The 27,558-nt window shown below is 39.8% G+C and overlaps 1 protein-coding gene and 1 pseudogene across 2 annotated transcripts; one reads left to right on the top strand and one right to left on the bottom strand.

The window, feature by feature from the left end:
- Positions 1-3,308: 3,308 nt before the first annotated feature.
- TBX22 (T-box transcription factor 22) lies at positions 3,309-12,508 on the top strand (the record flags this gene model as incomplete). The annotated part of the gene is made up of 7 exons (XM_080652723.1): positions 3,309-3,448; positions 4,314-4,415; positions 5,790-5,964; positions 6,838-7,002; positions 7,380-7,444; positions 7,833-7,918; positions 11,934-12,508. The coding sequence occupies exons 1-7, from the start codon at positions 3,426-3,428 to the stop codon at positions 12,506-12,508; spliced, it is 1,191 nt and encodes a 396-aa protein (XP_080508849.1). The 5' UTR covers positions 3,309-3,425.
- Positions 12,509-18,775: 6,267 nt separating this feature from the next.
- Positions 18,776-27,277, bottom strand: LOC308240638 (BTB/POZ domain-containing protein 10-like; annotated as a pseudogene). Its single transcript has 2 exons — positions 26,817-27,277; positions 18,776-19,632 (listed from the first exon to the last, which is right to left on the bottom strand). The product of its transcript is annotated as a BTB/POZ domain-containing protein 10-like (transcript).
- Between the last annotated feature and the right edge of the window lie 281 nt (positions 27,278-27,558).

The following is a 27,558-nucleotide window of genomic DNA, read 5'->3' as shown; positions in this document are numbered from 1 at the left end:
CAGCTGTGCGTCGCAGCAGGTTGCCTAGGACCAAACCAGAGAGGGTCGGACCTGCATTGCCACCATGTGCCCACCATCCAGATATCATTGCTGACATGTACACATAAGGAACTGTTTGACATTGAAACGGGTACTCAGAACTGTTGGACATTGAAATTGGGACTGACTCAAACATTTTTTGTTATTATATGTTTATTTCTAGTCTGCAAAGGCAAGATTTTTTAAAGGAAAGAAATGGGGAAAAAATAGATACAGAGGCAAAGAAGCATTGAACAGACTCAAACTACAGCGGGAAGGCAGGGGAGGTTGGGGGGGGCTGTAAGAGATCAACCGAAGGACTTATAGGCATGCATATAAGCATAACCAATGGATACAAGACACTGGGCGGGGGGCGGGGGGGGGGCTGGTAAAGGCATGTACTGGGGGTTAGGGGAGGCTGGGGGAAGGTCAATGGGGAAAAAAAAGGAGACATATGTACTACTATTTGTAATACTTCAAACAATAAAAAAAATAAATTAAAAAACTTGTAAGAAGAAAAAAACGCATAAAATAGAGAACTGAAATGCATAAATATGTCAAAATATATATTTATGTACTGTATATGAGGCCCCTAGAACCATAAGAAATACAAAAAATTCACTGTTAATAACTCATTCTTAAATTGCCCTCCATCCCCCCAACCCCCCGGAAAGCATGTGCACCAGGTTGGGAATCATTGGTATAGATAGTGTCTTTGCCAGACCTGCATGGTGAGCAGTGGATAACTGATTATTGAACCATACCCTTTAGCTGTAATTAACCCTTTGCCATATTACCGGGGATTATCAGATACTTACCTGGTTGCTTGAAAATCTCCTTCACATGGACTAGCTGCATGCGCCTCCCCCGCCCCCGACACCCCCCCCCCACATTTGTCACAACGCTTGTACCTAAGAAGCTGAAACAAAAAAGTCACAAAAAGTTTTTTACTGTGAAACTCCAGTACTGACATACTATCAGTTCATTCAAGTTCCATTACATTTTTAGAGTCGGATTCACTTTAAATGTCCTTTGATCAAATGTATCAGAGTAGAACAGGAGAACCTTTCTGAAAAGGTGCAAATGTCACTATCGAGGATTCAGTCTGCAAGAGTCCAGAGGTAGCTGGTTTCTTATTTCTGATGAAAAGTGGATGACAAAATCCCACACATACAGGTAAAATCTTAGATCTGCATGCCAAACATGCTCCTTGAAAGTGGTAGACAATTCTCTTCCTGACAAAAAGAAGATGGCTTTATCTAATTTAAAGAAAAGTAAAACCCAGCCCAGGAAGATATACCAAGAAATGCTGGAATCAATTATTTGAACTGAACATTTTGAGGTGTCTCATCCTTGAGAGCAAAATTCCCATTGGTGCTCTGCTGGTGGCCCTGAAATCCTTGTTTGTTGATTAAGTCATGTGAAAAATAAGAGGCTGTGGGTGAGAATACTGGGCTCCTGTGCAGGCATTAGTTGAGGAACTCAAATTGCATGATTATTGACAATACACATCTGGGAGCCTCCTACCTGCCCCTTATCTCCCCACCTGGATAGAAAGAATAGACTAACATGCTGCCCACCAGTTTGAGACCCAAACTTCAGAAGAATGTCCCCAGAAAGCTTGTGTGCCTCTATGTTTCTTCAGCACACTCACTGGAGAATAGAAGACACTGATACACTTCTCTGGATTTAGTTAAATAACATTTGCACTTTTGTTGGAAAACTGGCCCCTCCTGGGCAATTATTTCCTATGTTCTTGGATTTTACAATTTAATGTAAAACAGTAACTCTGTGTATCCCACCTCCTCACTATCCTGAGCCCCTTTCCAGCCAAACCCTGAAACTCAGTCCATCCCTGCTCCCTGTCAGACTCTGAAGAGTAACTCAAGGTGTTCTTTTGTGTTTCCAATAGTTTCCAAAACAAACAGTGGAGGCTGCAACCAGCTGGGTATTCACTCAATTGGATGCAACAGCACCTCCCAATTTGAGCTGCCTGAGCCACCATTGGCGGCAGGACAGCTCCCTAAGAGGCCCTGGCTTGCCAATCTCTGCACTCTGCCATGTCCTGGAATCAGGGAGTTAAGGACTGATGGTCAGCACGTGTCCATTAGGAGGGAGGAGACCGCAGAGGAAAGGGGGACTAGACTCCAAAGGACTTTGGCTTCAGTTTTATCTTCTTTTCCTTTCATCCTATTCAAAGAAATATATATAAACTACACACACACACACACACACACACACACACACACACACACACACTTTTTTTTTTCTTTGAATATTGATCCAGAATTTTTTTTTTTTTTCTGATTTGGGGATTATTTTCTCTCTTCAGTCCTCTGCGTTCTCCCTCCCTCTCCCTCCTTAAACCAGTTCAGGTTGAAACTTTGCAGTGCACATTCCTTTCTACCCCTCTAGGGATGGCTCTGAGCTCTCGGGCGCAAGCCTTCTCGGTAGAAGCCTTGGTGGGGAGAACCAGCAAAAGAAAACTGCAAGATCCAAGAAAGGAGGTGCAGCCTGAGCTACAGGAAAAAGAGAGCGAAAAGGAGGAAGAGAGGAGCGGCGTCACAGGGAAGAAGAGCGAGCAGCCGGGTAAGTACCCCTATCTCGCCCCAAAACCCTGCTATTGGAGCTTGCTGGATCTGCAAGTCCCAGCCTAGCCTAAGACGCTGCAGAAAGATGGATGTGCTGGCCCAGATGAATGGCCGATATCGGGGCCGCGGGGACACTTCGTCCACTTGGCTATAGGGGAAGTTTCAGAGCCTCCGAGTTCAGACTGTAATTTTGTGGTTCATTTACGGTGAAGGGGAGCGTACCCACATGTTTGTGGAGAAGTGAGACTCTCCAACCTCCCTGATACCTTGAGAGCCTCAAGGTGGCTGTTTCCCGGGGTAGGAAGCAGGGCATACACCCCAATTCCAAGAAATTTAAGCCTCAGGGACCGAAAATCTCCGAGAAAGTAAGGATGGGGCAAATTTGAAGAAGGACCATGACTTTAACAGAGCGCATCGTGAACCCATTTATCTCCATCAGGAGACAACAGTGGGTGTTGTGGGGAACTTGGGGATCAGCCTCCAAGATGCCCAGGGAAGAGAGGAGGCAGGTCGGCTCAGAGACAGGCATTAGCGAGAAGGTGGGTGTGAACCAGGAAGCTTTCTTGAAAACTCTAGGCGTCTCTGTATCCAATAGAAAAGCGACCCAAGACAGAGTCCTCAGCAACTTTCTCAGGTTGCGGAGGCCCTGGAGGAGGCTGCGGCGGCAACTGTGGCAGCGCGGGCGGCGGCGGCGGCGGCGGCGGCGGCGGCGGCGGCGATCTCAACAAGGGTGAAACTCTGGAAGAGAAAGATGCTATCCAAGTGGAGCTTCAAGGATCTGAGCTGTGGAAGAGATTCCACGCCATTGGGACTGAGATGATTATTACCAAAGCCGGCAGGTTCGGCTCTGCTCAAGTTGTTTAAGGGTCACACACAGTAGTTCCTATTGTTCTGCTGTCCTAAGATGTGATGCCTCCAGCTTTATGCTCTAGCACTCATCCCCCCATGTCCCCACCCCGACAGGCATTAGAAAGCCACTGCCTCTCAATTGACCAGATTAGGATGTGCCTGGCTCATGTTAATAGCTCCGTATTTCTTTTCTGTACATTGTGACTCTAAAAACTCATTCTTCTTGCGTGATATATGACAAAAATTAGACCTGCCAAGCTAAGTGCCATATTCCAACCCCACATCTTAAGCTTATGGCCATGGTACTCTGTTAAAGCCTCATAGTTTTCAGAGACAATATCCCATCTAGCATCTTCCCAAATCATCATCCCTAGCCCAGACCAGTTAGAGGTGGAGCATTCCCACTTTGACCTGGTGCCGTGGGGCTATATTTTAGGGGCAGCTGGGCAACTTTGTGTGTGTCATTCCTCCTAATTTCAGTCTTTTTCAAATCTGCCTTCAAAAAGTTCCACTGAAAACTTGAGAAAGGGGAATAGCATTTCTCTCTTACTTTCTCTGCTATAGCTTTTTTTTTTTTTTTTTTTTTTTTTTTTTTTTTTTTTTTATGGTGGTAGTGAGGAGTGGGGTGGACAAAGTCTTGTGGTAAGGATATTCTACTCCAATCAGACATCCTGAACTTATTCAATCAAGTATACAACTAACAGTCTTTGTTCCTGTAGAAAATGTCATTCCCTAAACCTGTCCTAGAATGGGAAGGGTATTGTTAATTCCTTCACTTCTCATTTGACCCCTAACCCTGCCACACTTGAAATGTCTCTAAAAACACCCAGGTCAGTTGCTATTTCTCTTCCACAGGCGGATGTTCCCCTCTTTTCGGGTCAAGGTGAAAGGGCTGGACCCAGGGAAGCAGTACTGTGTGGTCATGGATGTAGTGCCTGTGGATTCCAAACGTTATAGGTAACCAGGCCCTAAGGAGAGTACTACAGGCTCAGGCTGGGAATAGAGATTCTGGTCTTTGGAACCTGAGAGTGCTATTTTGAAAACTCTAAAACTCTACCACAGGTAAGGGAAGTGGGATTGCTTTCCTGTGGGATTTGAGTCAAATTTTCTTAATCAAACCAAACTGTCTTGTTCAAACTGGGGTTCAGACTGAGAAAAGATCATTCCTTCTTTTTCCTCTCCTTCCTGTAAAGAGGTGTCATTTGCTTCTTCAGTGTCTCCCAAACCTCTAGTCTATCCACTGCTCTGGCCTTGTCTGTGCAAACTGCAGAAGGTGTGGACTCAGATTGCTGTTTGATGGAAGCTTGGGAAGAAATGCCTGCGATTCTGCTTCCATACTGGGCTCTGGGTTGTGCTACTTTGGCAGAAGGTCCTGTAGTAACGCCCTGGTTTGCCATCCAATGCTAGTCTAGCAGTTACTGTACTAGGTCCATCTTTTCTTTCTTAGCCTCTTTCAGGAAGCAGAGGTCAGGTCACAGAGAGCACAAGAAAACTTGTCTCTTGCTATAAGCACTCTACTTAGAGCTATCTGAAAGTGTCTGAATTAATAAAAAACCAAGAGGCCCGAAGTGTGGGCCTGCTAGCACTTTGGCTCAGGAGCTATGGGGTTTGTGCGGGAGCCACTGCACTCTGGCTGTGAGCTGAGAGCTATGAGCTTTCTACTGAAGTGGGTGTCTAGCCTTTCTAGGAGACAGCTAGGTTTGGAGGTCAAGAAAAAAGCGCAGCTCAAGAGCCTGCAGGAGCAAATGTCTGGGAATAATAGAACAAGCTGTTAGCCTCTAGTATTTGAGCTGTCTTGAAAATGCTGTGCACAACCCAGGGGATGAAACTGGAAATACTGTGAAAATCATCCTGGAGGCCGCATGGGGCAGAGTTCATGGGGATATACTGATATGAAGCCTTGCTGGCAAAAGTGTTTCCACAATGACTCCTGGCGGTGAGCTGGATAGACACCTTCCTCACCTCCTCTGCTTCTTCCCTGCCACTGTGGCCCAAGGCCTGAGGATTTTTCTGGCGGCTCTATGAGATAAAATGGGTTAGATCAATTTCTGTTGTGATTTCTGAGAGGAAATACAAACCAGACTCTGAAATCCTATGACATTATACTTGTTCAGGCACTGCATTGCGTTTTAATGACATATGCTTATTTACAGTTTGCTTTCTGTCCCTAAAAGATCTTTGGAAATCAAGTTTGAACTTCTACTAGTTTCCTTTGGGATTAGCTGGCAAACCTTGGCTGAGGCCATTTGGACCAGATCTTGGCCGCCTTCTTCTCATGCCCCTAGATTTGGCTGGCTGTGCCTAAGGTTACATTTCCTTCACCTTTTTTAGGTATGTGTACCACAGCTCTCAATGGATGGTAGCTGGGAATACTGACCACTCCTGCATCACTCCCAGGCTCTATGTTCACCCAGATTCGCCCTGCTCGGGAGAGACCTGGATGAGACAGATCATCAGCTTTGATCGCGTGAAACTCACCAACAATGAAATGGATGACAAAGACCAGGTAAGTGTGCAATCCTTTGCCCTGAGAAAGGGAGAGAGATGCTAAGGCATCAGCGACGAGGTCGTCCTGGATATGCCAAGGAGGCTTCTTTCAGATGAGTTAATTGTGGACTTTAAGAACCGATCAAGTTCTGGGCCTATAATGAAAGTAGCTCCTATGGCCTTTGGTGGCTGAGGCTGAGTGCTGCAGGTTGGGAATGGTGAATTAAAGGAGTATGAGGATCAAATGACACTTGTTTAAGCCTAGATACCTATACTGGGAGAGTGGAAAGGAATGTTTCAAAGATCTCCCTGACACCTCAGCCTACCAAGCAATTGTTGTGAGCTCTGATTGCCTTCTAGTAGATGGACATCTTTGGTGTGGCATGATGTGTTGGAAGTCTCCTTTCCAGCCACCTGCATAGATGGCCTTTTCAAGTCACCTCCATCTTGAGCTTCTCAGGTGCACCCCTTCCTCTCCCTTTCCCAGTCTGGCCCTATGCCAGCCACACAAGGAAATAGGCAATCTCCAGAAATTAAGAGGTGAAGAATGTCAGGTGGTTGCCCATTGATTACCATTAGCCCAAGGAATTTATGGCAGGCAGTCAGATCCCAGTGACACTTGAGTACATCACATGGTTACCCACATTTGGAAGTAGGGAAAAGCCCCTAGAAATGGAATCACTGATTGCTCTGATGCCCTGGTGCAGAAATCCCTTAGCCCTGAGCATCCCTGCCTGGAGCAAAATGGCAGAGAAAAATCCTTGTGTGTGACTAGCCTTTTTGGTTTAGCTTTACTTTTCTGTGTAGGCAGATTGAGGGTGCTGATGAGAGGAGGACAGTATTGGGGAGGGGAAGCCAATTTCTAGGCAGTATTTGATCATTTCTCCTCCAGATCATTCTGCAGTCCATGCACAAGTACAAGCCCCGTGTGCACGTGATGGAGCAGGACAGCAGAGTCAGCCTGTCCTGGATTCAGTCCCTGCCCACTGAAAGAGTTAAAACATTCTCCTTTGAAGAAACGGAGTTCACCACGGTAACAGCTTATCAAAACCAGCAGGTAAAGCTAACTATATTCCTGACAAGCAGTGGTGGTCCCAGAGGGACTTGCAGAATAGAGGAAAGTTGCACTATATGGATTGAATTTTCCTTGATTTAAAAAAACAACAACCACAACATAGTCTTATTGCATTTTTACCAAGGCATGTTTGATTGTGCATTGTGTGGATCTTGTGATTAAGAAAAGAGCAAAACAATGTGCCTGGAGAAAAAGAAAATAACCATTCTAAAGTTGACTTAGAAATACATTTGCATTTATTTAACATGCCAAAGTACATGTTGAAAAGTGTTTTATGGTTTTATAACCATTAAAAACAATGGAGACAGTGTTATTACTAGTGCACTGACTTTATCTTTCTCTCTCTTTTGAATTCATAGATTACCAAACTGAAAATAGACAGGAATCCTTTTGCTAAGGGATTTAGAGATGCTGGAAGAAACAAGTAAGCAATATAACAATTATATCTAATACTTACATAGCCCTTTTCACAAGTATTACAGATAATGAAAGTGTGGATCAGAGACTCAGAGGCCCTAAATTTTGTAGCTAGTAGATGGTAGGAAATGGACCTAGATTTTTTGTCTCCAAAATCTTGCTTCCTCCCATTCCCTCCCCAATCCATTTTTAAGATATTGCCTATTCTAGCTTCCTGAGTTTTATATTCAAGGAATAATTACTTGGGATTTTATTTACAAGTCTAGCTATAAAAAGAATGATATTTCAGATATTCACCCCTCAAAATCATAACAAAATAACTCACAAGTTTACATAAATAATTATTTTCAGGAAAAACATTCCGGACTTGCTGAAGTTTGAATCTCTTTTTCCAGGGGTGTATTGGAAGGGCTTTTAGAGACCTACCCATGGGTGCCTTCTCTCACTCTGGATTTTAAAACTTTTGGTTCAGACACACAAAGTAAGAAACATTTTACTAATATTTGTTTTTTAAATGTTAATGAAATAACTACAGGCAAAGCTTTTATACCAAATACTACACAAGGGGATAAGTACATGTTAGAAAATGTGTGTTTATAAGAAAGTGGGTATATATTTATCTTGATGAAAAGATAAGAGGAAAAAGGGAGAGGAGCTGGCGTGAAGGAAAAGAGCAGAGACATGGTAATGGTGAATTTATTGACTTCTGTCTTTTTGAGATCTCCAGATCTCACTTAAATTCTTTAGCATCTTACTATTCATATTCTTTAGAATCTGCCTGTGGTGCATTTGTGGACTTATTTGCAGATATGTTAGATATGGAAATAAATACTTTGTGTTTTATGAGAAACATTTATCACATGTTAAAATGACTTCCATTAAATTAAATTAAATTAAATTAATTAAAAGTTTTACCATACTTAGCTCTACTTTTTCTATTGTTGTAGTTGGAAAAATAAATTTTAAAAACAATACTAAGCCATTTCAATTAGCTTAATTGCCACAAGCATTTGAAATATTTATAATGTATTTGTTCTTAGGTAGGACAATACATGACTAAATAATAATCATAATTAGACAATGCAGGCTTTCTCATGAAAGGATGTATACCTCATTTACTCTGATATTTAACAATATATAAAAGAGCTTACTTACAAGGGACAAGGAATTATTTTGTCCCTTTTGTCTTTACTTCATTAAAGTTCTTGTTTTTTTTTTAAGTTCTTTGCTTTAGAACATAAATTCTAGGTTACAATTACCTTGAGAAATCAGCAATATTACAGTTAGGTTGAGTTTTACACAGTACCATAACAACAAATTGAAATGTGAAGAGATGAAGTCTAATCATTTGGCAAAATATTTCACTGGATTGACGATATTAATTTGGTCTGGAAGACTGCATACAAATATTTTTTGTATTATCACTTTAATAGCATCAAGGCAGCATGTTTTTAAAAGATCCAAGTCAATACAAAGTGCACAAATAAAAAAAAGTTGATTATAATTAATTGATAATTTAAAAAGCACATTTTCTTAATTATTTAAGATGTCCACAATACTCTTAAATTGCAAAGAAAATGGGTACCAATTTTTTAAAATAATTTTAAATGTTTAGGTATAAAATATATTTGCCACCCTGTTGATAAAGGATTAGTCCATGTACATAAAATAGAAAAACAACAGTAACACACACACAAAAAAAATTTTGATTATGTTCAGTCAATAACAAATCTTTTCAATTCAAAGACAAAAATAAGTGAAGAGTTTAGATGTTTGTGAACCTTATAATTATTCCTAATTTTAGTAGATGCTAGGCAACAATAAAAGGTCACCTGACAATACTGATTTAAATATTTTCATTTTCATCTTGATATTTTTTAAACTGCAAAAGTGTCTTTAACTCTTGATATAGTGTACCATGAAAGTCTATTTTTATGTATGAAAAAATCTAATGCATTTAAACATATACTTATTTATTTTATTGAATTTATTGGGTGACATCCTATACTAGTATAATAAAAGCCTAATATGGAAATTGACTAAACAGTGGAATGATCAGTCACTATGACAGGCACTGACCACCAGGGGGCAGACAGTTGACGCAAGAGCTGCCCTTTGGTGGTCAGTGCACTCCCACAGGGGGAGCACCACTCAGCCAGAAGCTGGGCTCATGGCTGGCAAGCACAGCAGCAGTGGCAGGAGTCTCTCCCCCGGCTCCGCTACATGGGGGGAGGGGGTAAGGATAGAGGGGTCCCGGACTGCAAGAGCCCAGGACTGTAACAGGGGGGATCGGGCCTAAGCTGGCAGGCAAACATCCCCCAAGGGGCCCCAGACTGCAAGAGGGCATAGGCCTGGCTGAGGGACACCCCCCCCCCCCAAGTGCATGAATCTCGTGCAACAGGCCACTAGTTGGTTAATAAAATTTTATAGGATTCGGGTGCATAAGACTATAATACATCATCTATATATTGTACTGTTTAAATTTGTAAAGATTACTTTCATATGTACTGGTTTTTTTATCAGACTGTTGCTTTCTATAGAATCCCAAACAACTTATTTGTTTAATTTAGTCAAGAAGGAGGGGGTTTGGAGGACTGGAGGGAAGAAGGTAAAGGGATTAAGAAGAAAAAAAAACCACAAAACAAAACAAAAAACATATAACACATAGACACAGGCAATAGCGTGGTGATGGCCAGAGGGAAAGGGGGTGGGGGATAGATGGACGTGGACAAAAGTGGGGTAAGGGAAACAAAAAGAGATTTTGCTTGGGGCAATGTGCAGATGATGTTTTATTGCAGTGGTTCTCAACCTTTTTAATGCCGCGACCCTTTAATACAGTTCCTCAGGTTGTGGTGACCCCCAACCATAAAATTATTTTCGTTGCTACTTCATAACTGTAATTTTGCTACTGTTAATGAATCGTAATGTAAATATCTGTATTTTCCGATGGTCTTAGGCGACCCTGTTGTGACCCACAGGTTGAGAACCACTGCTGTAGGGCCTAAGACCATCGGAAAACACAGATATTTACATTACGATTCATTATCAGTAGCAAAATTACAGTTATGAAGTAGCAACGAAAATAATTTTATGGTTGGGGGTCACCACAACATGAGGAACTGTATTAAAGGGTCGCGGCATTAAAAAGGTTGAGAACCACTGTTTTATTGAGTTGTACTCTTGAAACCTGTATATATTAATGTTACCTCAATAAATTCAATTAAAATTACATTTGAATTTTGATGAGGATTACATTAAATCTGTATATTGCTTTGGGTAAGATGGCCATTTTAACTATGTTGATTCTTCCAATCCATGAACATGGGATATTTTTCCATTTTGTTGTGTCTTTTTCAGTCTCCTTTAATAATGTTTTGTAATTTTCAAATTGGTATCATTTCTGCTGATGTAATTCTTTTAGAAACTATGGATTCACTGTAAATTTATTGGGGAGTCTACACAATTAGAAAATAGCCATAGCCACTCACCTCTTAAGGATAAATCTTCCTCTATTTTTGGCTTTTGCTGAGATGACAATGCCATTAAGCTTTTCAGTGTTCTGTAGAAGTCCATTTTGTCTGACTGAAAGGTACTATTAGTAAATGCATTTTATCTCTCTGAGGTCCTAATAAAGGATTTTATACCCCAAAAATAATAATAATAAAGTTTTGTAATTTTCAGTATATAGGTCTTTCACGTTCTTTGTTATGTTTATTCAATAAAAATTAAAAATGGAAAAGGAACTTTAGTAATTTTTTTAGTTTAAAAAATCTAGTTTATATTTATAAGATACTAGAGGCCCAGCGTCCCTCAGTCTGGCCTGTGGGATCGGGCCAAAACTGGCTCTCTGACATCCCCCAAGGGGTCCCTGATTGTAAGAGGGCACAGGCCAGGCCGAGGGACCCCACCAGTGCACCATCGGAGCTGAGGAGGGATGCTGGAGGTTGGCCAGCTGGGGAGGGACTGCAAGAGGGCTCCAGGGCGTGTCTGGCCTGTCTTGCTCAGTCCCGATCGGCCAGACCCCAGCAGCAAGCTAACCTACCAGTCAGAGCATCTGCCCCTGGTGGTCAGTGCATGTCATAGCAAGCAGTTGAACGGCCTTAGCATATCATTAGCATGTTACGCTTTGATTGGTTGAACGGACAACCCGATGACCAGACACTTAACATATTAGGCTTTTATTATATAGGGTAATTGGCTCTGGGTCATACTTAATTGGGCTTCTTTGTAATTCATTGGATAAATATTGCCTAGCACAGCTCTTGAACATAGTGAATGCCTGATACATGATACATAATAGTAGTGCTAAGAGTAATAGTGGTAGTAGTAGAGATACAAATTCAACTTTGGTCAGAGGAATAAGCATATTCTTTCTCAAAGAAGTTAAAAAAAAACATGCTAGAAAACCTAACCTAAGAATGAAGCAGGGATAGCTGTGGACATGATTAGTGATTCAGTAGGGACATCAAGTTCATTGACTGAATTGTCATTCACAGGTGGAAGCAGTGGCTCTTCTCCAGTGACTTCTAGTGGAGGGGCTCCCTCTCCTTTGAACTCCTTGCTTTCTCCACCTTGTTCCCCGCCTACAAGTTCCCTTGGGATGGCCTGTCAGGAGGTGTACCTGCACAGTATCAACTTGCCCCTTTGCTACAAGATTTGTCCAACTGATTTTTGGCGACAGCAGCCTCTTGTCTTGACTGCTGCTGAAAATCTAGCAAGCAGCAGCAGTTCTCAGTCGTTATGCCCACTCATGATGGAAGTTGCCAATTTAAAAAACTGTTCATCTACAGACGTCAATGGGCAGTGTCTACCAGAACCTAATTCTTCCAATCAAATACTGTATGGATTACAGGCACCTGGAAACATTTTATCACCAAACCTCATTGCCAGGGAAACAATTCATTGCTCTTTCCATCCTTCCTTTTGCTTTTATAGGTACAATTTCACTATGCCATCTAGACTGGTGAATGTTTCCAACCATCTCAAAATGAATGACAACACTCAAGTTTCTTTTGGAGAAGGCAAATGCAATCATGCTCATTGGTATCCAACCATTAATCATTGCCTTTAATGAAATAGTCACATTACTATAACAATTAAAAGTAAGCACACAGCCCTGACCGGTTTGGCTTAGTGGATAGAGCATCGGCCTGCGGACTGAAGGGTCCCAGGTTTGATTCCGGTCAAGGGCATGTACCTTGGTTGCGGGCACATCCCCAGTAGGGGGTGTGCAAGAGGCAGCTGATCGATGTTTCTCTCCCATCGATGTTTCTAACTCTCTATCCCTCTTCCTTCCTCTCTGTAACAAATCAATAAAATAAAAAAATAAAATAAATACAAGTAAGCACACAGTTTTTCATTTGTATCCAAATAACAGTCAAGAGTTATTTGGCTTAAAAAACTTCATTATCAGAGAGTATTTCTCTGTTATGCATTTAAAGTGCCTTATTAAATAAATGTTCATGAGAAGTTACATTCATTTTTCACCTATGCCAAATGTGATCCATAATAATCTCTGATTACAGTGACTTTGGGCCTCAAAATAAGATACTCAATAAATGTTATGTTTTGAGATGGACTACCAATGAAAATTGACCCCAGGTGATGAAGTCTCTAATTATAGTGAAGCCAATGTACCATATCAATTGCTCGTACACATTGACAATGACCAAAAGAAGATGGATTTAATTTCTGTGAAAGCAGTGAAACAATTCCAGGTCTACCTATGAATATTGGCTTCATTGTAATTGTCTTTTTAGTAATTGCAGGAGAAAATTTCATTGTTCATTTGCCTTATACTTTTATATTATATCTGTATTATATACACTAGTAGCTGATGAAGGGGCTACTAATATCAATATTAAGGTGCAAGTAAGGATGAAAACTTTTAAGTGTTAATTTTTGAAAGCTAAAGATCATTCAATCCTGAAGGAAAATGAAGATTAAGTGAAATGCAAACTATTATAAATAAATTCAATCTTTTATTTCCTTTTATTTTAGAATCATTCAAAAGCGAAACATTTTTATTTACTCCTTTAACAAACCTGGTATTTTATACAGTTTACAAAAGCAAATTATTGTAGTTATCCAAAAAGATTATGAAATTGGGATTTGAAGGGAAAGAATATATTTGAGTCCATAAATATAAAAATACCATTACATTGTTACAATTTAATTCACTCCTGTACAATGATCACAGTAAATTAGATTAGACAAAGGTAGCATAAACAAGACTTTATTTTAAACTAAAATGTTTATGAAGTTGAAAAGTTTCCTTTCACTTGGTCCTAAATGTTTTAAAAATTATATATATATATATATATATATATATATATATATATATATATATATGTGTGTGTGTGTGTGTATACACACATATACTGGTAATATACTGGTAATAAAAGGCTAATATCCAAATTGTCGCCTCGACTGGGAGTTTGGCCAGGTGTTTGATAAGGGGGTGGGGCCAGCCGGCCAACCGCTCGCTGCCCCTTCCCCCAGCCAGCTTGGCCCAATTGGGGCGGGCTGGCTGGACCCCACCCATGCACAAATTCGTGCACCAGGCCTCTAGTATATATATAAACTGTATATCTTTAAAATGAATCAGACTTTAATTTTTATGCTATTGACTCTACCATTATTAACCTATGGCTCTTCATATCACAATGGCATGACCTAACTTTTGACAAACTAACCAAACTTTTAAACTGCTTTTTCTAACTTTTCTAAAACATATTAAGAAGAAGATATCATTATTTATTTTGTTCAAAATGGTTATTTCCTCTTAAGTGTGCCATATATATATATGCTGTCCAGTATATGCAGTTAATTTATATGTCCCTTCATTTCTGGGAGTAGGCTTATAACAGCCTATGGTTACACTCAAACTGAGTATGCTAGTAAAGATGAAATATTATGTTGCCCCAAAATAACTAGGCATCTTTATAAAAGTCTGAAGTAGAACACAGGTACTACCCTGGCTTATCAAATCAGGGATTAAAGCAGTGAGTACACTTTATTACTGTCTACTGTAAAGCTGGAAAGTTGTAAGCTAACATTTACTGCTAAAATAAACTTTGATTTTTAAAGCAGAAAAGCCTGTGCCATATGATAATGAAACTTATTCTGATAGCTTACATGACAGATATTCAATAATTAATGACATACAGTATTTAACTGAAAAATTCAGAAAATCTCTAAGTTATTTTCCAAATGATAATATTTAGGAGAAGGCTTTAATTTTATAGTTGCTCTTGTACATGTACCCCATGCTTTATATTTCAAACTAGAAGCCTGGTGCACAAATTCATGCACGGGAGGTGGCCCTCTGGGTGGCCTGCAGTGATTGGGCCAAAACTCACAGTCCAACACTGCCTGCAGCTCCGACCTGCTGCTCCGCTCATCCCGGCCCCACTGTGCCTGCCACAGCCCACGCCCAATCAGTTCCCACAGCAGTGCCCAATCAGTCCCCACAGCAGTGCTCGCCAGCCATGAGCCCTGTGTCTGCACCCTCCCAAGGGGAGTGGCCTGCGGGATCAGACTCAAACTGGCTCTCAGACATCCCCCGAGGGGCTTCAGATTGTGAGAGGGTGCAGGCCAGGCTGAGGGACCCCACTGGTGAATGATCGGGCCAGGGAGAGGCTGCAGGAGGGCTCCAGGGCATGTCCGGCCCATCTAGCTCAATCCCCATTGGCCAGACCCCAGCAGCAAGCTAACCTACTGGTTGGAGCATCTGACCCCTGGTGGTCAGTCCACATCATAGAGAGTGGTTGAGCAGCCTTAGCATATCATTAGCATATTACATTTTGATTGGTTGTTCAGTTGTTCTGCCATTCAGTCTATTTGCATATTACTCTTTTATTATATAAGATAATTATGGTATATGTTACCATATAAAACTGATAATAGAGAACTATATCGGTAAAGGTAATTAATATAAAGGAGTAAAAGTTAAAAGGCTAGAATCTAGACATCTTTTTAAATTTTTTTTTTACATAATGTATATAAATTATCATTTCATACTTTTAACCAAGAGGAAGCCTGAATAGAAAAATGAGAAGTGGAAGAGACCTCCAGAAGTCCAGTAAGCAGTCCCCTACTTTCTGAGCAAGTTATTCATCTGCAGAAAGTTACTAACAGTTCTAATTCATGTACAATTACTATTTAATGTCCTTATTATTTTATATTGCATAAATCCTTGCATCCTAATATGATAGTGCAAAATTCAGAATAAAAACCAAATACTATGGAATTCTATTAATTTCAACTGCATCAACTAAATAGTAGGCTTACTTTAAAAACCTACAACAATAAAAATCAGTCTAGTTAGACAAGGTGTGAAATATCAAACAATACTCACTAGACCTCCAAGTCTAATAATTAAAACTGCTATATCTATTTGGTTTGAATATACATTTACCCTATGCTCCTTTTAAAAGAAAACATCTTAATTTGGATGAATAGGTTCATAAAATGTGATTCTTAACCTCACCTTATTATATAACTTTCCTCAAATAAATTAAGAGAAAACAAACATTCATTGACTGTGTAAAATTTGTACATTGAGTCAAGCTCATACCTGTAGTTGTACTCCCTTGTCAGGAAGGTCCTATTTTGTGGAACAATCAAACTGAAATCAAAGATTTGATTTCAAGTGAGAGCCTCATTGAAGAGTGCATGTCTAAGAAGAAAATATTCATTAATTTAAATGATCAAAATATACCTTTAGGTAACATAACTTAGAACATCAAAATGATTATTTCTTTTTACTAAGCAAAGGGGTTAAGCCCTCTGGACATTACATTTGATAGTCTAATATATAACTTTATATTATATAACTAGAGGCTTGGTGCACCAAATTCGTGCACTGGGTGGGGGGGGGTTGTCCCTTAGCCCAGCCTGCACCCTCTCACAATTCGGGACTGCTGGTTCCCACCCACTCGCCTGCCCTCCCATGCAGGCCTGGTCGCCCCCAACTGCCCTCCCCTGCAGGCCTGTTCCCCCCTAAATGCCCTCCCCTGCCAGTCCGGTCACCCCTAACTGCCCTTCCTTGCAGGCCTGGTCCCTGCAACTGCCCTCCCTCCCCTGCAGGCCCAGTTGCCCCCAATTACCCTCCCTGCTGCCCTGGTCACCCCCAACTGCCCTCCCCTGCTGGCCTGGTCACCCCTAACTGCCCTCACCTGCCAGCCATCTTGTGGTGGCCATCTTATGCAAGGGCGTGATGTTCAATTTGCATATTACCTCTTTATTGTATAGGATTGTAGAATATTCAAACATTAATATTATTGTTTCTATTTTCTATACTACAAAAATGAAGATTTACACTTTTCCCCTACTATAAAGGTAAGCATTCATGATATTTCACTGATATTAGGTATGGGTTCTACCTATAGACTGAGAATGGACATGACTTCATTCCTTTGTAAGTTTAGAATATCTCCATGGCAGGAAAAGGAATGAACAATTAGAATTAGGAAGTGATGAGTAAGTGAATCAGTCTTTGAATAATCAGATCTCTGTGATAATAATTTGACAATTTTGCCAAAAACAAATAAAGACAAGTGTCTGTATTGGACATTATGGAAAATTTACCTTTCATTCTTCTAATCATTTATATTATGCACCTTGGCGAAAATCATGGTGCACATGAAGCAGGTAATGTGTCTTTCAGGTGTTACTGATATAATGCTAAACTGAACATGATTGAAATAAATGTTTTGTATAAATATTTAAAATATATTTTACAAAACTCTACAAATATATATATATGTTTATATTTCCCAAAATGTATACACTTTGAATAATTATAAAGTCAGTGTTTATTAACATATAGTTCATTTTCTACAGAAATTAATCATTTTTTTTGTCATGCCTGTTTTCAAACTGATGACCATTCTGGTCCAGGTACTGCTGATACTCAAAGCAATGGAGTTGCAAACAGGATGGGAAGAGATCAACCAAAGAACTTGTACACATATATGCATAACCCATGGACACAGACAATAGGGTGGCGAAAGCCTGAAGGGTGGGCTAGAAGAGGTCATTGGGTAAGAAAAGGAGACATATGTTTCAACAATAAAGATATTTTTAAAACAATGGAATTTTATTTTTATGAAAAACTCGAGTTTACAATCATTTAATAAATGAAGAGCAAACACTTCATTTTCCTTTTCTATAACTCTTATAAAAAATCATTAGTAAATAAATAGCTGTGAACAGATTAAGGGTAAGGCAAACTGGATAATAAACCACCCCTGATTAAACGATGTTCACACTCCCTGCGTGTGACTCTAAAAGGGTGAAAATGGCACTGCAGATAACTGAAATCTTAAGATATGGGCATTGAATCTCATTCTAATCATTCAAATAAGACCAATGATAAATGCTTACTTTTTCTCATCATGGGCAGTAAACTATACACATTTTACTGAAGGAATACTTTGATAGAAGCACTTATTTAAGTTTGTGCATCACAACTATAAAAATGGCTTGAAAAGTTCCATTTAACCACCATTTATAAAGTGAAACTATATAATATTCTGCATTTTATCTGGGGTCTGACATATCAATCTAGACTGAAAGTACCCCAGCTGCCAATTTCCACCACTTCTGAAAATATACAGATGTGTGAAAAAGGACTGCTCCCCATACAAAGAACCAGTTTCACAAACCTACTGGTAAACAAATACATTTATATAACTGGAACCTCAGGATGCTAGAGTTGTATTCATTTAAAACACCATTCAGTTACCTTTGGTCTTTAAAGACATTGAAACAGGGACTCAGAACTGTTGGACATTGAAATTGGGACTCAAACATTTTTTGTTATTATATGTTTATTTCTAGTCTGCAGAGGCAAGATTTTTTAAAGGAAAGAAATGGGGGAAAAATAGATACAGAGGCAAAGAAGCATTGAACAGACTGTCAAACTATAGTGGGAAGGCAGGGGAGGTTGTGGTGGGGGGCTGTAAGAGATCAACGGAAAGACTTGTACGCATGCATATAAGCATAACCAATGGATACAAGACACTGGGGCTGGGGGCAGGTAAAGGCATGTACTGGGGGGAAGGGGAGGCCGGGGGGAGGTCAATGGGGGAAAAAAAGGAGACATATGTACTACTATTTGTAATACTTTAAACAATAAAAAATAAATAAATAAATAAATAAATAAATAAATAAGAAAGTAAGAATTGCTATAAAAAAATTAAAAAGCCTACACTGTAATATCTTAAACATTACGTGCATCTCATGATGAAGAGCGTGGCCTTGCAGTGCAGAATGAGGAGAGTGCAACGTCACCATGAAGAGTAGCATGCTGTGGTTTCAAGGAACATTGGCATCACAGCATTGGATTCTGTACATCAGGACTGAGGTCATTGTTGCTGGAAGGGGGATGGATGGGGAGAATATCCAGCTCATCCACTTGCAGAGTTGGGTGCATGACTGCCAGCTTGTCCTGGGGAATGTCTGTGGCAGCTGTTGCAAGGTTGGTGATAGATTTACTCTTTACACACTGAAAGTCTACTTGTCGACTCTTTCCTTATTCCTTCTCCCAGGACATTCAAATAAAGGGTCTTTGGACATAGTTGTAAATCACTTCCGGGTGGCTCCCAGGCTTTTTCTTTATTTTTTCTTTATAGGTAGGGCAACCTTATAGTCCCAATCTAATCTTCTTAAGACTCCTTCAAAACTGATTTGGCCACATCTCTGTTTTCAATGTATTTGAAAAGTCTATATAATTTGTGCTATAAATAATTTGTGAATATTCTTCTCCCAACTGGGGTGGATGTTCTTCATCCCAATCAACCACATCATCATCCGTAAACACCACTATGTGGCATTCTCATTCCCCACTCTGGGCACTGTGAGGCAGGATCATTTCTTATAGATCAAATTCAAACTGTCTACGAGCACCATCATTTGATAACTCATGCATTAGGGCACTGAGATCTCTACATTTAATAGTACTATATTCAAAAGAGATACAAAGAGATAGTCACATGCTTCTCTCAGTTCAGGAATAGATATGTCATCAGGACAATGGATTACTAATTTTTATAGTAATTCAGAATAGCTTGAAATTCAGTGGAGCCAATTCCTTCTGCTACCTCATATTCTCCCTTCTCATTGGGACATGTAAAATTATTTTCTCTGCCAGATCCAAACATTCTGCCCAACATTGTATTTGGCTGTGCAGTAAAAATGGATGGGTCGGAAAAAAATGACAGCGGAATAGATAGACGTGTTCTGAGCCTTGTCCCGGAGCAGAAAGAAAGAATAGCTGAGGGTCCCATGAGGAGTGTTTGTTGGCAAGTTAAGGGACAGCTAAACTCCAGGAGAAGGTGGGGGACTGACAGATGGGGTTCCCCTGACTGGGCAGCCCCCACTGAGGCTGGGTCCCCTCCCGGAGTTAAGGGTTCAGAGGCGGAGTCTGCACCATCTTGAAAGGGAAAGTGGAGCTTATCAGAAGCCTGGAAACCCACAACTGCAGCACCCACTGAACAGCTGCGAGCCCCAGAACACCAGTCCACAATTGGCGCAAACTTGCGGATTCAGAGGAGCTCTACACTCCACCACGGAAAGGTCAGATTTCGCCCCGAATAAGGTGTGGTCTCTGGTCCCAGCGGGAGAGAGGAACTCGCGTTTTGCGGGAGCTGGAGGACCAGGGAAGTCTGAGCCAAGAAAAATCCGTGGCTGTTGGGGCTGGCGTGATCCGTGAATGTGAAAGGGGGTCCTCAGAGCTGCTAACAGAAGGGATCTCTAAAAAGCAACCCATTTTGATCTGACGTGCAGGGATAGCCTAAGAATTTCAAAGGTGTGCCGGCTGCTTAGACTGGCACGCAGACCCATTGTTCGCACACTTGGGCTTTTTCCTCTTCAAATCCTTGCTTCTGATTACTAAGCCCAATACATAGGATCACCCAGTTGGGGACACCCTGGGAGACTGCAGGGGAAAGTGTTTTTCTGGAACCTGGGGATCGGAGCAGGGAGTGACCATCTGAGAGCCAGCTGTGAGGCAGCCCACTTCCACAAACTGGTATTGAGTGCCACAGGGAAAGAAGGATGTAAATACAGGCTAGAGAGGCCAAAGAGATCCAGAAGTCAATTCAGAAACACTGCCACCCAGGGGTTGAACCACAAATTGACTCTTGTGTAATCAAAATAAAGGAATACGAGAAATTAAGACACACCGCCTACTTAAAATCAGGACTGGCTTACAACACTGAGGAGCAGTGGAACGCAGGGAACTGCAATACTGTCTGGACTGAGAAACAGGCGTGCCAAACAGAACAACAGAGGAAGTGAATGACCTTCACTACTCCACATTTTATTTTTATTTTTTATTTTTTTATTTTCATTTTTTGCATCTTTTACTCAAGAAACTAATTTTTTTCTTTTTTCCTCACTTGATTTTACCCTTTTAATTATTACATTTTTATTTTCAATCAGTATCATTACTACTACTATTTTACCTTTTTTTTAAGTATCATTTTATTTTCTCTTTATTTTACTTTGGAATTAGTGTTCTACATTCTAGTTTAATCTTTCCTTTAGCATCGTTTTACTCTATCTCAACTCTACCTTTATACCGTCACTCTCATCCTAACCTTTCCCCTTTTGGTGTCCTGTTTATCTTACCCCTTTCCTGCTTTAGATTTTCCCTATTCTTTCTGTTTACCCCCTGATAAAATTTCATCCTACTTATATATCTAATCTACAATCCCCTGCTCCAAGTCCATACACATCTCTCTCTTCGCTGTCTTAACTATCCAAAAAATTGTCTTTCTCTCTGTCCTTTTGTTGTTGTTTGCGTGAATGTTGATTATATCGATTTTTTATGCTTTTTTGTGAGATTGTTTTGCTTATTCTTTTTTATGTTTGTTTGTTTTTTTGTTTGCTTTGTTTTTGTTTGTTTTTTGCTTCTGTTTTCCCTTGCCTCACCTGGTATTAGTTGGTGTTGTAGTTTGTATTAATGTCCAGGTACTGGTTGCTGGCATTTGCTGGGATTAGTGGTTGTTCTATTGGACTTTTCTCCCCATATATATAGTTTGTTCCCCTTTCTCTCTTAGTCACTTTCTTGTCTCTCTTACTTTTCATTTTTTTCCCAATTTCATTTTGACACTCCTTTTTTTTTCTTTCTTTCTTTTCCCTCTTCTTCTTTCTCTCCTATCCCCTAATTGGCCTTTCTCTGGTGGTCACCTTTATCGGAGATTATTAATATCGTGAATATATTTCTGTTCAGTGCCTTCTGTGTTGTACCTGGTTGTGTTGTATTTTGTGCCTTTAAATCAATGGAGGAGAGAGAGAACTACATAACCAGACACCTGGAGAAGAGAGACAATGGGGAGACAAAGACACAGCCCACATATGAAAGAAAAGCAGGCATCACCAGAAAAGGAAGTAAACGAAATGGAGGCAAGCAACCTTACAGAGAAAGAATTCAGAGAAATGGTCATAAGGTGGCTGAAAAGAATGGAAGACAAATTCGACAATATGAGTCCAAGAGGAAACGAAGAAGAACCAAGAAGAAATGAAAAATGACATCGCTGCTGTAAAGAACTCAATAGAAAGCATCAAGAGTAGACTAGAAGAAGCAGAGGACCGCATCAGTGAGCTAGAAGACAAGATGGGAAAAAATACCCAAATAGAGCAGCTTCTAGAAAAAAAAATAAAAAGCAGGAGAGAGCCTAAGGGAACATTGGAACAACACGAAACAAAACAACATCCGCATAATAGGGGTCCCAGAAGGAAAGGAAACTGCGCAAGGAATAGAAAACCTGTTTGAAGAAATAATGACAGAAAACTTCTCTGATATAGGGAAGAAAAAACCCACACAAATCCCAGAAGCTCACAGAGTCCCAAGCAAAATGAACCCCAAAAGACCAATGCCAAGGCACATTATAATTAAATTGGCAAACACCAATGACAAAATAAGAATCTTAAAAGTGGCAAGAGAGAGACAGAAAGTTACCTACAAAGGAACCCCCATCACACTAGCAACTGATTTCTCAACAGAAACTCATCAGGCCAGAAGGGAATGGAATGAAATATACAAAGTGATGCAAAGGAAGAGTCTGAATCTAAGAATACTATACCCAGGAAAGATATCAATCAAAATTGATGGTGAAATCAGGAGCTTCACAGACAAAAAAGGACGAAGGGAATTTATTACCACCAAAGCAGCAATGCAAGAAATGCTAAAGGGTCTGCTGTAAAAAAAAAAAAAAGAAATAGGAAGCGAAGAAGGAACACAGGGGTAAAGAATACAAATGGCGACAAATAAGTGCCTATCAATAATAACTTTAAATGTAAATGGATTAAATGCCCCAATCAAAAGACATAGGGTAACGGATTGGATAAGAAAACATGACCCATATATCTGCTGTCTACAAGAAACCCACCTCAGAAAAAACAATGCACACGGACTGAGGGTGAAGGGATGGAAAAAGGTATTCCAGATGAAGGGAAATGAAAAAAAAAAGCTGGGAATGCAATACTTATATCTGACAAATTAGATCTCAAAGTGAAGGACATAAAAAGAGATACGGAAGGACACTTCATAATATTGAAGGGAGCAATCCAACAAGAAGAAATAACTCTGGTAAACATATATGCACCCAATACAGGAGCACCCAAATACATAAAAAATATCCTGGAGGATATCAAGGGAGAGATTAACAGCAATACAATCATAGTAGGAGACTTTAATACCCCACTATCACCATTGGACAAATCCTCTAAACAAAAAATCAGCAAAGAAACATCAATCCTAAATGACTCACTAGACCAGATGGAATTAATTGACATCTTCAGAGCATTTCACCCCAAAGCCACAGAATATACATTCTTCTCAAATGCACATGGGTCATTTTAAAAGACAGACCATATGTTGGGACATAGGCAAAGTCTCTTCAAATTCAAGAAGATAGAAATCATATCAAGCATCTTCTCAGATCACAGTAGCATAAAACTGGAAATCAACTACAATAAAAACAATCCAAAGAAATCAAACACATGGAGACTAAACAGCATGCTATTATCAATGACTGGGTTACCAGAGAGATCAAGGAAGAAATAAAAAACATCATGGCAACAAATAACAATGAAAACACAACAATCCAAAATCTATGGGACACAGCGAAAGCAGTATTGAGAGGGAAGTTTATAGCTTTTCAAGCCTACTGCAAAAAACAAGAAACAATGGTAATAAATTACTTAACCCTAAACTCAAAGAGTTAGAAAGAGAGCAACAAAAAAAGCCCAGTGTAAGCAGAAGGAAGGAAAGAATAAAAATCAGAGCAGAGATAAACAACATAGAGACCAAAGAAATAATACAAAAGATCAACAAAACCAAGAGCTGGTTCTTTGAAAGGATAAACAATATTGATGAACCTCTAGCCAGGCTCACCAAGAAGCAAAGAGAGAGGACTCAAATAAAAAAAAAAAAAAAAAAAAAAAAAAAAAAAAAAAAAAAAGGTGAGATAACAACAGATCCCACCAAAATACAAAGGATTGTTAAAAAATACTACAAACAACTCTATTCCAACAAACTGGACAACCTGGAGAAAATGGACATATTGCTAGAAAAACATAACCTTCCAAAACTGAATCAGGAAGAATCTAAACAGCTCAACATGCCAGTAACTATGGAAGAAATTGAAGCAGTCATTAAAAAGCTTCCAGCAAACAGAAGCCCGGGGCCAGATGGCTTCAGAGGAGAGTTTTACCAAACATTCAAGGAAGAACTAAAACCTATCCTCCTCAGACTATTCCAAAAAATTCAAGAGGAAGGAACACTTCCAATTTCCTTGTATGAAGCCAGCATCACCATAATACCAAAACCAGATAAAGACAACATAATGAAAGAGAATTGCAGGCCAATATCCCTCATAAACATAGATGCCAAAATCCTCAACAAAATTCTAGCAAATCGGATCCAGCATTACATCAGAAAGATCATATACCATGACCAAGTAGGATTTATCCCAGGAATGCAAGGATGGTACAATATCCCCAAATCAATAAACATGATACATCACATAAACAAAATGAGAGATAAAAATCGCATAGTCATATCAATTGATGCAGAAAAAGCATTTGACAAAATACAACCCCTTTTCTTGATAAAAACTCTCAACAAGGTGGGAAAAGAAGGATCATACCTCAACATAATAAAAGCTATGTATGATAAACCCACAGCTAACATCATACTCAATGTGCAAAAACTAAAACCATTTCCCCTAAGAACTGGAACAAGACAGGGATGCCCACTCTCACCACTCCTGTTTGACATAGTACTGAAGTATTAGCCACTGCAATTAGATAAGAAGAAATAAAAGGCATCCAAATTGGAAAAGAAGAAGTAAAGCTGTCCTTATTTGCAGATGACATGATATTGTACATAAAAAACCCGAAAGACTCCATCAAAAAACTAACAGACTTAATAAATGAATTTGGCAATGTAGCAGAATACAAAATTAACGCCAAGAAATCTATGGCATTTCTATACACCAACAGTGAACCTACAGAAAGAGAGACTAATAAAGCAATCCCATTTTCCATCGCACCAAAAAAATTAAGATACTTAGGAATAAACCTAACCAAGGAGGTAAAAGACCTATATGCGGAAAACTACAGGACACTGAAAAAAGAGATAGAGGAAGATGTAAACAGATGGAAGAACATACCATGTTCATGGATTGGTAGAATCAACATCATTAAAATGTCCATACTACCCAAAGCAATCTATAGATTCAATGCACTCCCCATTAAAATACCAACGGCATATTTCACAGACCTAGAAAGAACTCTCCAAAAATTCATCTGGAATAAAAAAAGATCCTGAATTGCCACAGTAATCCTGAGAAAGAAGAATAAAGTAGGATGGATCTCAATACCAGATTTCAAGCTGTATTACAAAGCCACTGTTCTCAAAACAGCCTGGTACTGGCACAAGAACAGACATATAGACCAATGGAATAGAATAGAGAATCCAGATATCAACCCAAACCACTATGCTCAATTAATATTTGACAAAGGAGGCATGAACATACAATGGAATCAAGACAGTCTCTTCAATAAATGGTGTTGGGAAAATTGGACAGATACATGCAAAAAAAATGAAACTAGATCACCAACTTATACCATACACAAAAATATACTCAAAATGGATCAAGGAGTTAAACATAAGATGGGAAACCATAAAAATACTAGAGGAATCCACAGGCAGCAAAATCTCAGACATATGCCAAAAGAACTTTTTCACTGATACTGCCCTTAGGCAATGGAAGCCAAAGAGAAAATAAACAAATGGGACTACATCAAAATAAAAAGCTTTTGCATAGCAAAAGAAACCATCAACAAAACAACAAGAAACCCCACTGTATGGGAGAACATATTTGCAAATGTTATCACTGATAAAGGTTTAATCTCCAACATCTACATGCAGCTTATACAACTTAATAAAAAGAAAATAAATGATCCAATAAAAAAATGGGCAACGGACCTAAATAGAACCTTTTCGAAAGAAGACAGAAGGAAGGCCAAGAGACACATGAAAACATGCTCAAAGTCACTAATTATCCGAGAGATGCAAATCAAAACGACAATGCGATGGCATCTCACACCTGTCAGAATGGCTATCATCAACAAATCAACAAACGACAAGTGTTGGCGAGGATGCAGAGAAAAAGGAACCCTCGTGCACTGCTGGTGGGAATGCAGACTGGTGCAGCCACTGTGGAGAGCAGTAAAGAGTTTCCTCAAAAAACTGAAAATGCAACTCCCATTTGACCCAGTAATCCCACTCCTGGGAATATATCCTGAGAAACTAGAAACACCAATCAGAAAGGATATATGTACCCCTATGTTCATAGCAGCACAATTTACAATAGCTAAGATTTGGAAACAGCCTAAGTGCCCGTCAGCAGATGACTGGATCAGAAAGCTATGGTACATCTACACAATGGAATACTATGCTGCTATAAAAAGAAGGAATTCTTACAATTTGTAGGCACCTGGATGGAATTAGAGAACATTATGCTAAGTGAAATAAGCCAGTCAATGAAAGAAAAATACCACATGATCTCACTCATTTGTGGATAATAAAAAAACATTATAAACTGATGAACAAAAAGATAGATACAGAGGCAGTAAAGCATCAAACAGACTCTCAAATTACAGCGGGAAGGTTAGGGAGAGTTGGGGGAAATAAGAGATCAACCGAAGGACTTATTTGCATGCATATAAGAATAACCAATGGATGCAAAACATTGGGGGGTGAGGGCATGTATGGGAGTGGGGTGGGGGGGACAATGGTAAGATATGTACAGATATAATACCTTAATAAAAAAATAAAAAACAAACAAAATAAAGGTTACAAGAGGAAGTAAAAAAAAATGGATGGGTCTACAACAAATCTAGTGTTATCCACAGTTAGTGTCACTTGTTCTGATCTTATACTCAGAGCTCCTTCTTTTGCATTTTCATATACAAACATCATCTCCACAGATGTCTTACAGCTACCATCTGAAGTTGACTGACTACTATTTCTGCTGCTGTTCCCAGCACTCCTACTGGAACCATTTGGAGAAGTTTTTTGAAGACAAGGACTGCCTGGACAAGAGGAACTGTGATCTTTTTCTCGTTCAATATGGTGCTGTCGTGTTGGAGAAGTAACATTTCTAATACAAGGAGTGTGCTGAAACTCTGTTCTTTCATGAGATGAATCTCTCGATCTGTCACTTGACCGTCATCTATCTCTTGATCTCTCATGTCCCCCACTAGCACCATGTATACTCATTTTCTTGTAGTCGACAACTCTTTTAGCAACACCTGAGGGAGTACTGTAGTCTTCCATGAGTGTCCACAAAGGTCCTAGGCAAAAGCCAGCTACAATGACACCTCCGCTTCCTCCTCAACTGGACCCCTCAGGAGATGTCAGTGGGGAAGGCCACTCGGGCAGCTGGAGCTACCAGAGCCGCCCGGCAGGTTGTGGCAATAAATATTTTTTAAAAAAAAAGAATAATTATTTGCCTGGCCAGCATTACTCAGTGGTTGAGCATCGACCTATGAATCAGGAGGTCATGGTTTGATTCCCAGTCAGGGTGCATGCCTGGGTTG

This window comes from Plecotus auritus (genome assembly GCF_963455305.1).
Source record: "Plecotus auritus genome assembly, chromosome: X".
Classification (NCBI taxonomy): Eukaryota; Metazoa; Chordata; class Mammalia; order Chiroptera; family Vespertilionidae; genus Plecotus; species Plecotus auritus.
This window is presented reverse-complemented; position numbering and strand designations above follow the sequence as displayed.